The 11637-nt window shown below is 34.2% G+C and overlaps 1 protein-coding gene across 1 annotated transcript; it reads right to left on the bottom strand.

Annotated features, from left to right (window-relative positions):
* Positions 1-5763: 5763 nt before the first annotated feature.
* LOC131163673 (cytosolic sulfotransferase 15-like) lies at positions 5764-7161 on the bottom strand. Its single transcript, XM_058120328.1, has one exon. It carries the CDS (start codon positions 7052-7054, stop codon positions 5945-5947), a length of 1110 nt encoding a protein of 369 aa, XP_057976311.1. The 5' UTR covers positions 7055-7161; the 3' UTR covers positions 5764-5944.
* Positions 7162-11637: the final 4476 nt, after the last annotated feature.

The raw sequence follows: 11637 nt of genomic DNA on the forward strand, positions 1-11637 counted from the left end.
ATTTATACATAAACTGTACAATACCAGAATCCAGAATATACAGACCATACAAAAATATCCCTCCAGTGTCATCTATCCAAAAACATACACCACTCTGACAAAAACTCACCTTATAACCAGGGTGATCTAAGCTACACTTTATTCGCGAGCCTGATCTGCTCGCCTCACTGGCTCACCTGAAAATGTTAGAGTAATAAGGTGAGTCGACGCTCAGTAAGTGGAAATATGCTATTACTAATGTGTGACAACTAAGTTAAGAATACTTAAAAATAGCAACTGAACTGTAATGCAATAAATAATTTGTAAAACATATCTTTCTTGCTCAATTTAAAAATGTATTGTATCGTCTGTATTTTCTACTTTTCATACTGATAATATCATATTATACTCATCATATACTACAAAACTGTATACATATAGATATAACTGTACTTATTCCCTAAGACTCTGTACATCATGATTTGACCCCTTATGACAGGGTTGTGCGGCCCGTCGGCAGGACTGTATCTGGTCGGCCCTCCAAATAAGTCAATATACTCTACAGTACCTCAGCCCGGCCAAACTGCATCCTCTCCTAGGCGCGGGACTGGCTGCTACTTCGTCTAATCGGGCCCCTTTACTTAGCGCACTGGGGAGCTGCATCCTCTCCGAGTATGGTTAGACGGTACCCACACACTATCTAAAATGTGTGGTTGCACTCTATTTGAATATAGCAACGGTACCGTATTCTATAATCTATATCTATACTGTATTTGTCTGAAATCTTTCCACAAGGATCTGATACTATATACATATATACATATATACTCTTTTACAGTTTCCGTCATGTTTCCAAAATTACCGTAACTTTATCTTTCTGTGCTGTATATTCTGTAATTTCTGTGTACTATATCCGTAGCATCTTGATGCTACCTCTATATATATATATATATATATATATATATATATCTGTCTGTATCTCTATATATTATGGTAATAGGAAACATGACATGCTATAACTCTGGATTACTGTTCTGTGTAAAGCTATAATATAAATGGTGATCTGAGTAACTATATACATGTGTACATATATATGTACATATCTGTTTCATAAAACTATTTATTTAAAAACTGTATATGCATGTACATTCTCTGTATATTCTTTGTGAATATATATATATATATATATATATATATATATATTCTCTATATAGTCTCATATACTGAAAAAACTATATAAACTGTATATACTGTTAATAACTGTATATTTGGTATAATATGATACATTATAAAAGCTATATAAATTTCTTCATCACATGAAAATCCACTCAGACCACGCAACATTTAAATTCATATTCTGTAAATACTGTATAATATATTGGAATAAATATGCGTCTTATGAAATCTTTATTAACATTATATAAACTCCTAGCATAGCATATTTCCCTTACCTTAATTTTGAAAAGTCCCTACAAAATTTTGGCGCTATACCCGCAGGGTTCCTAACTCAACATCCTGAAAACACAATCTTCCAGAACAAAACATCAGTATTTCTTAGCTTACATCATTTCCTATAACTGTTAGGAAGTCAAAAACTGAATAAAAGACATTAACCTGAATTTGGGATGAAATTCAATTTTCTTTTCCGGACAATCTGCTCTGGCAAACTTGTAGAGAACTCCGTCAGGAGTGTCATGGTAGCTTTGGATCGTCGATCCGGCAACTGGTGGGGCTGGAATCGAAGAGAGAAGGGAGAGGTTTCGTAGAGAGAGAGAGAGAGGAGAGAGGCGCTGGTATATGGATAAAAATCTCGGTTTTCAAATATTTATACTGCCAGATTCGTCGACGAGACACGTCACCTCATCGACGAGCATTTCATTAAATTCGTCGACGAGTCCCTATATTCGTCGACGAAATTCAGGCTGCTCCATACCCCCTCTCGGTATTTTCTAGTCGACGAGAACCTGTATTCGTCGACGAATTTTCTTATATGCTCGTCGACGAAGCCCTGTATTCATCGACGAAATTCCTTATGTACTCGTCGACGAAGTCCTGGCAATTCCTTGAAATTTATTATTATTATCCCCAAAATGCGATGTCGTCGACGAAGCCTACTGCCTCCTTCTGTTTTTGTTTCCATTTTTTTTCTCTTGAATATTTGAATATCAATATTTTCTGGGTCGTTACAATACTGAATGCACAGATATAGACAGTATATTACAGATATTTATCCAGAACTGTATATTACAGTTTTACTCAGATCAATATGTTATAATTTTATACAAATCAGTATATCACAGATATTTATCCAGAATATTACATTACAGTTTTACTCAGATTAGTATATTACAACTTTATTCAAAACAATATATATAGTATTTACAGTATGTCATGTTTCCTATTATCATAACATTCAGAGTATACAGAAAGAGTATATAGATAGAGTATACAGACAGATATACAAAGATGACATCAAGATGCTACAGATATAGAATACAGAGATTACAGTATTTACAGTACAAAAGATAGCGTTATGGTAATTTTGGAAACATGATGAAAACAGTAAAAGTATATATATATATATATATAGTATCAGATTGTTGATAAAAGATTACAAACAGATACAATATAGATACAGAATATAGAGCACGGTACCGTTGCTATATACAGATAAAGTGCAACCACTTATCTCATATAGTGTGTGGGTACTGTTAACCGTGCTCGGAGAGTATGCAGCTCCCCAGTTTGCTGGGTTGAGGGGGCCGGTTTGACGAGATAGTAGTCAATCCCGAGCTAAGAAGTGGATGCAATTTGGCCGGACTGAGGTAGTGTAGAGTATAGTGACTTACCTGGAGGGCCGACTAGGTTAAGTCCCGCCTACGGCCGCAGAACCCTATCATGAGGGGTCAAATCATGACATACAGAGTTTTAGGGATAAAGAGCACAGTTATGTATACGTATACAGTTTTGCAGCTTTTGTTGTATATAGTATGATATTAGTAGTATGAATGATAGAAAGTTCAGATGATACACATATTTTAAGCTACTATACATGTGATATATGTGTTTTTACAGATTTACTAGATCATGCAGTTTTACATACTTTTATTATAGTTTTACGACTCGGTCGCCACACACTAGTAATAGCATATTTCCAGTTACTAAGTGTCGTCTCACCCCATTATTTTATAATTTTTCAAGTGAGCCAGCTAGGCGAGCAGATCAGGCTCGCGGATAGTGAGTTTATTTGATACTTGAGAGAATTATTTTGTATGACTATGGTCGATATGTACTGGATTCTAGTATTGTATAGTATATATGGTTATATAATTTATGTTTCCGCTGCGTAGGTATGAATGCTGTATACAAGATTACCTCGGTGCCTACTAAGGCCCGAGTTTCATAGCAGAGGGTATCAGAACAGTTAATATATATATATATATAATAGGAAAAAAAAATAATGATGATGATGATGTAAATTTTGAGGTCCTTACAGCGGCGTTGGGGATTCCTTTCCAACGTTCTCTTCCCTGAAAAAACAAAATGGCAAATTGGTTTCACTATGCTCAAAAATCGTCTATTAAAGGTATTTTAATCGAGCTGATTCCATGTTTGATTACGTAGTGCCTCTAGAATCGAAGATGCAAAGAGAGAATGGAAGGAGTTTATCCAAGTGCAGATCAGATGTGGAGAAGTGTTCGATTCTGGGTAGTTTTATTGCTAAGAGCACCAATTCTTTTCAAAAATTGAAGAAGGCGGACATTAAGATTTTGAATGAGTTTTAAATTATGCATCAGGAAGTTTGCAACAGGCCTGGAAAAATTATTTCGTGGATTAAACCTCCAGTAGGGTGGATAAAACTTAATTGTGATAGGAGTTGTAGGGGCAATCCAGGTACTTCAGGAGGTGGAGGAATTATTCAGGATTGTCATGTTATGGTAAAAACTATTTTTTCAAATTATTTTGGCAATGGTACGAATAATAGTGTAGAATTAAAAGCAATCAGGGAAGGAATTCATTTGTACAAACGTTTGCATTATGTTAATGTGATTATTGAAAGTGACTCGCAAATTGTAGTTGATTGGTTTCGAAAAGATAAATGTACTTTGTGGTATCTTTGAGAATTTTTGGAGTAGCTCGTAGCAGAGTTAGAAGAAGTGAATGTCATGGTGATGTATCAATATAGGGAAGGCAATAATGCGGCTGATTTTCTTACTAAAAAAGGAGAAAAGGGAAACAATGTAATTTACAAAAAACAACACCTTCTATTACGTTATCTGAAAGGTATCCTTCAGATGGATAGGTGGGGTCTCGTTACAGTTCGTCGTTAGTTCAATTCTAGAGTTTCGTTTGGTGTATTTCGTTTTGATTTTGGTTGTTTTTTATTTTTATCTCCTTTGTTAGTTATGTTTAGTTTTGTTTGTCCTAATTTGGTTGGTTTGTTTTATCTTATAACCACGGTATTCCTTCGCCAAAAGTGAGAGTATATTAATAAATAAATGGAGATGCCGCCCTCTTTCGCCAAAAAAAAAAATTGTGTTTTTTAAACCCAATTTTTCCTAAAATGAAAAAAAAAAATGTAACCATTTTAAAAGAAGTTAATACCACTTTTTTTCTCTAAATTAGGGTTAATAGTCTAATTCACTAAAGTACATCTATTTTTAAAAGTAATAAAAAATTTTTAAAAAAAATGTAGAAAGGTATATTATATCCTATTCAACAATGACAAATTTGGAATTAATATTTAGATTGGATCTCCTCTCTCTCTCTCTCTCTCTCTCTCTCAAGACTGTATAGAGTGACTTAATATTTGAGGGGATCAAGATATGAATCCTTATTAAGTTGACTAGGGTATTAAGGCCACTCACCAATTTATTATCTCCTTCATTTGTTGTATTATTTTTACCTCAATTTTCATTAATATTTAGACGAGAAGGGTATCCTAAGCCTTCCAAACATAGGGCGAATTGCTGCAAACTTTTACAGTAATGATCCTTGTCACTTGTATGATATAAGTAATTGTGCATATTTTCATAAATGTTGTTTGAAATCTTAGGAAACACTATCCTCTCTATATATGATCACCTCTGATCCATTTTAAAATTTATTTTCTCACAAAGATCTTCTTTAAATCTTGAAAAAAAAATGTAAATTCTTAGAAAACAAGTACTTCATTTCTTAAATTTATACTACAAACACATGATTTGATGGTGGGAGTGAGTTCTTAGCATATATGTGGGTACATATAATAGCCAAATCATCAATATGCATAAACAAATTTTCAAACTTTTATCTAGTTTAGTTATTAGATTAGACTTTCTTCCCAAGATTTTTTTTAGCTATTTTTCCTTTTAGAAAAAGAAAGGTTTGGACTCGTTCAATTCTTAATTAAACCAAATTTTCACATTCTCACTCTTTCAAGTTCAAATCAAACCACTTTTTGCTTTGTATCGTCATCTCATTGCCGCATGTTGCAACACATTATATCTCAAAATTTGTAGCTTCCAATTAAAGTGGATTTATAAATGAGTGATCTGAATCAAAGAATGCAGTGACATCAAGTGTTTTTACAATTGACCTAGCTATAGATTTTTAGATACATCCACACTCTTTTAACTTCACTATTTTGGCAAAGCATGTGAAGCACACACATTTGTTAAGGCATCTAAAAATATTGCAGGTTGCAAACAGTAGTACTCCTTGATTTTAGAGTGAAAATGCTAGTTTTTTCTTTTCTTCTCTTTTTGATTGAGAAAAAGCTAGCTAGATGCATGAAAACATATATACCAAAGTTATTTTCATTTCTGATTAAAGTACATATACAGGTAGGTATATATATGAGCTCTTACATTATTTATTCTGCTTTGCTGCACTAATTGATCACTGTTTCATCCAACTCCCACGAAGAATAGAAATTAAGATGAACACTGCCAAGTGCAAGCCCCCTCTGGTTAATCAATCTGTTCTATGAAATTAACACCTTGAATGAAAGACCAGTGCCACTCAACTTCTCCTCCATGACACTGGACAATTGCTCCACCATGGAAGGGCTCAGGTAATTCACCCAGTCCCCTACTTCCCCTTTCCTGAACAAGCTCTTGTTCTCAAAGTTCTCAATAGACTTCCCGCTCTTGTTCACCTCTAACTCCTTCAAGTTCTCAAAGCCACACAGCCTAGAAATCTCCTCTATCACCCCATCTCTCTCCTCCTCCACTGAGAAAGGAAACCCTAAAAACTCAGCCAGCCTCTTCAGCTGAAAGCTACTGTCTTCCTTCATGTCCTCATACTTTAAGAACAAAACCTTGTGTGGTTTCTCTATGCTCTCCTTCCAATACCCCAACATATGCACCCAGTATGGACCAAAGCCTACAACCCCTTTGCAGTACATGTCAAATGCTTCCTTGAGTGAAAATGGACCCAGTCCTTCTGGCCTCACACCGATGAGGAAATGCCATATGGACACGAAAGTGTCCAATAGATTCCGGCACAGGTACACCACCCGGCAGCCAGACTTCCTGACTGATATTGGCAGCGACGTGAACGGGACGTGCGTTGCGAAGAGCCTTGGGGAGGAGTGAAGGCTGTTGCAGTCGGCAGAGAGGTCGGGAATCCGGTGGCGGTCAGTGTAGAGCTTGTATTCAAGGAAAGGCACAAGGTCATGGGGGTTGAAGTTGAGCAAAGGGTGGTTGTGGTTCTTCTTGGAGGGTTTGAACCGAGTTCGGTTCACAATGGCGAAGGTGAGGGCTTTGAGCCAGGTTGTGCCTGATTTCGGGATGGTCGCGAGGAGGATATCAGTGTCGAGGGCCGGGAAGTGGCGCTGGGCGGAGAGGACGGCTTGGATGACCTTTGGGTGAGACCAAAAGCCTTGGAAAAGATAGAGATGGGAGGTTCGCCAGCCCTTTTCTATTGGGAGAGATGGGAGAAGCTGCTTCAGCTCTGGGCTTATTAGCTCCTGGTCTTTCTCTTCTTTTCCACCCGATTGGTCTTTCTTGATTTGGGTGATCGCCATAGAAGCCGCGGTGGTGGTGGCAGCAGCGGGAATCACGGTGGTGGTGGTTGTAGGCGCCATTGGCATCCAAGCAATTGTTAGGGAGACAAATTCTTGAACTTGTGTAGTTGCACCTAACAGCTGGTTAAGACTCGGGCGTTGGTTTTATAGTTATTGCATGCAAATGTTGGGTAACTTGGGTTCTTCATATATATATATATATATATATATATATATATATATATAGAAATTAATGGTCACGTTTATCTTGAGTGTGATTTGGATATATGTGGATCATTATCATATTCTGTGTGTTTTATCTCTGTTTGCGTGGGTCAGGTAAACAAGGTAGGCTTTGCATTCACATGGATGCTCTCCTATTCATAGGTGTATAATTTTGGCTTCTGATATATATATATATATATATTACAATACTAATATAAATTAAATGAAGATTGATTATTTTAAATAAGATTTTTATTTACAGAATTTTTTGATATTTGAAAAAAAAAATACTCGTTGAGGCAGACCCATGTCGTGGCAGTGCACCAGTAGGTGCAGGTGTGTGTGGTGCCTGCCATATGGTCCCATGTCATCACAGGTTTGCACCATATAACACAGTTGTTTTGAAGAGTGGCATCTTGGATGTGACCTCGCCACTCACAAAGTACGCTCCACCTCGTTGGACACCACTTTGGGAAAGTTTAGCACTATCCTTTTATTTATAGTGTGAAAAATGGAAAGGCAGTTTTGCAGTTCGCACCTAGTAGGGCAATCGAAGTCAATTCCGAAAAAACCAAAGAGGGGTCGAGGGAAATCAAAGAGGAGTTGGAGTCGATGTCATTAACTCGGCATGGCCAGAAAATGCTGATTCTTTTTTTAGCCGACATGGTAAGTGGAGACAAGATAAAACAAAGTAGTTTCCACTTGTACTCTCTGCCTACCACAAGAGAGTCACGAACTGTACAGAATAGTAACTACTCTAGAATAGCTCAGTTATAACTTCGTAAGAAAGTTTAATCTTATCTTTCTTCACCCAAGCAATACCGCTTCAAATTTGTATATTTTTTTTTTGGGGTGTGAATAGTGAAAATGGTTATGCAGTGTTTGGAATTGGAATATAGAATTGATAGCTTAGATAAATTTGTGTAGATTTTGTATACAATTTACTGTCACTTTATGTAAATGCATGCATTCGTCCAAATCTTCACCTACAATTTCATATTCAGGCTAATATGCTTTTCAAAGGTCGCGGGTTTAATTCCCTCTTGAGAGTTTACTGTAATGAATTATCAATGGGCGGAAAACTTTGTCCCCTCCGAATTTGGTGCGGCATCATAGTGTTTAAAATGACGCGATAGTAACTGAAGTGCTGAGTTATGTATGCATTTGGATTTAAAGAAAGACTTAAATATTTCAAAAGACTATCTTTTTACTTATGTGACTCTTCACAAATTTACATGACATGATTTTAGTAGGGATTGAATAGATTATATATACATGGCAATGAAGGCATCCACATATGTATATCATATATGTGGTTGAAATACTACTCAAGATATATCTATGACATCACTCGAAATGCATTTGCTCGATACCACACGTGTTGTGGTTCGGTTGGTAGGAATATAAGTTGCAATTAATACATTAAATGCAAGAAAAAGGGTGTAGCAACTAGCCAAATTACTACATACCAACAGCCGAAAGTTTGTCCACCATATACTCATATTTTGTATCTCTTCTATTATTATTATTATTATTATTATTATTATTATTATTATTATTACTACTACTACTATTTGATTTATGAATAGAAAACATTTATTTATATCATTAATTAGTTTAGAAAGGAGGAAATTGTTTTCAAGTTGCATTTATTTCTTCTTAAGATGGCTTAATTTTACGAATTATCCTATAATTTAAATATTTACAAATTATGGACCAATATATGTTTAATAAATAATTATGGCTTGAATTTTAAAAAAAAAAAAATTATAATTGCGCATCATCTTCTCAATTCCTCATCATTTCCTTGATCATAATTTTTTTAACACACATAGTGTTTGCCAACAATTAGATATTATTAAAAAGAGATTTGAAATAATCAATATCCTAACATCATTTAAAGCATGGGTTGTGGAGTACCTAAGGATATGACTACACTTGCAATGAATTCCAGTGATATATTTGGTTGGAATACGTAATGATGGGGCAAAGACTCTAAAACCCTAACACCACAAATAGTTCTTTAACAAGTTGCTAAATAGAATATTTAATTTTTGGCATGTGTGTCTATATATATATAAATAAAACATTTATTAACTTATACTTTTTACAAAAAAATAAATTTACAATTTTTATTACTATTACTTTGAGCTTAAATAGTCGTTTTGAGAGATTAGTCATTCTATTAACTAAGAAAAAGTTCTCACAAGTGAATTCAATGATACGTAGGAACGAATACAAACTGTCTAAAGCTTAAATTATTGAGTTTAGAACTCATCTTCGCACATAAGTTAGAAGAGATTATGTCTAATAATCTCTGTAATAGATTGTGATAAACTCTCCCATTTAATTGACATTCTTGTTTGTGGAACCTATAGATCTATGTAAATTTTTTTTTTTTTTTATGGCAAAATCTCCTTAAGTGACTCTAACTAGTTTCAAATGTAACAATCAAATAATGTAACTGTTTCAATCCAACTAGCAAAGTACTATAACTTACTTTGATTCGTTATGTTTTATTATTTTACCCGATAAAAAGCAACTCATAAGGTAGAATAGTAGAAGCTTAACTGACAATTTTTTACGAGTTTTTTTTTTTTTTCCTAATAAGGTTATGAGCTAGTTTGTTGCAAAAGAATCAAGACCATAAGTCATTCGTCATTTGTCATTCACTCACTTTTTGAGCGTGATAAATTGGCAAGTGAAATTTTTGAAGACACATTCCAACATAAACCATTCTCAAATATTACGTTACATACATTTAGGGTTGTGAATGAGTTGAACCACTCATGATCTAGTTGGCGTTTGACTCTATAATGACTCGATCAAACTCATTTATTAAGTTGAGCGAATTGATCTCAAACTTAAATTTCAAACTCATCAACTAAAAGAGCTGAGCTTGACTTGTTAGGCTCACAGGTTGACTTGTTTACTATCTTGTTGAGCTAGTTTGTGAGTTGGCTCATTTACCAACTTGTTAAGCAAACTAACAAGCCAGCTTGTTTACAGTCTCATTTACCAATTTGTTGCTAACTAGTGAACTAACTCAATATAAAGTTCGTGAACTAATTCGATATTAGTCTCATTAAAACTTGATTTAAAATATTTATTTTTTCTCTAATTAAATTTATTGATTATCAATTAAATTTAATTAATTTAGTGGCTTGACTCATCTATTAATTTGAAACGAGGTTTAATCGAGTGGAGTTTGAACTTGAGTTTGAACTTTCATGCCCCACTCAAGCTTGACTCGTTTTATTAATGTGAAACGAGTTTTAATCAAGTCAAACTCAAGTTATTTAGAGTACTGAGTTCAAACAACGAACTTTAATAAGGGCGTCGAGCTCAAACTCTCTTTCAAGCAATAGCCTCAAGATCAAATTGGTCAAAGTTAAGCTTACTTTAGCTTGTTTGTAACACTAATATATATATATATAAAACTTAATTAATTAAAATAAAGTTACTGGTGAATGGAGGAAGAAGTGGGCTGGTCAAACTGCGCCAGCGGTGTCCTGCACTGTCGGCTCGGCTACATTCTTTTATCACATGCTTTTCTTTGTTGATTAGTTGACGGCTACATCATCATCAGCTATATATAATTTAATTCCAAAACGAAAATCTTATGTTTGTGCTTGTAATTAATTTTATAATTTTTTTAAACGAAAAGTGTGATATGAACAAATTAAAAATTACAAAACTATATTTTGTTTTTTACACAAATGATTAGATAAATTTTTTAAAAGCATGAAAGTTATGCCAGCTAATTAGTAATAATAGAATAATTATAATATAAATTTTAATTTATTTACAAGAAAAAGTATAATTACCTCTAGATAATTAAAAATGTAGTTTTTTTTTTATTAATTTATATAAGGCAGAGGATAAAAAATAATTGCATTTAAATTTGGTTCTAGATCCTCTCCCATGTCTATCCAAAATTTTAATGAATCAATTGACATTAGTGTCATGATCCCACAGACATCAAAAGTGTGTCTCGAAAATTTTATACATGCAAAGATGATTTAGGTTAAACTTCTTTAACAGGACAAAATCGTGAAGTCACTGGGTCAAAATAAATAATATCTCATAGAAGCTGGACCTAAATCGTTATATCTAGTATCAGTGTTTCGCGTGTTTAAAAATATTTGTTGCGTAATAACATGAATAAAGTCAACTTATCGATGTGCGAGCATTTTAAATGAGTTTTTTTTTTTTTTTATCCATTACTTGATAGATGGAGCCGAGATCTTCTATTCGATATTCCTAGCTTGTAATTTTATAATAGAGTATCTAATGAATTAGTACAAATTTTTAAGCATTAATATGAACTCTTATGCCTCTATACAAATTTTATTTCATGGATCTACCTTTCTAATAAGCTAGCATTCACAAACCAAACATCACCTAAATGGTGTTTTGGTGAATAATGTTTTCTCACTTGATTC

This window comes from Malania oleifera, chromosome 9 (genome assembly GCF_029873635.1).
Source record: "Malania oleifera isolate guangnan ecotype guangnan chromosome 9, ASM2987363v1, whole genome shotgun sequence".
NCBI classification, from domain to species: domain Eukaryota; kingdom Viridiplantae; phylum Streptophyta; class Magnoliopsida; order Santalales; family Ximeniaceae; genus Malania; species Malania oleifera.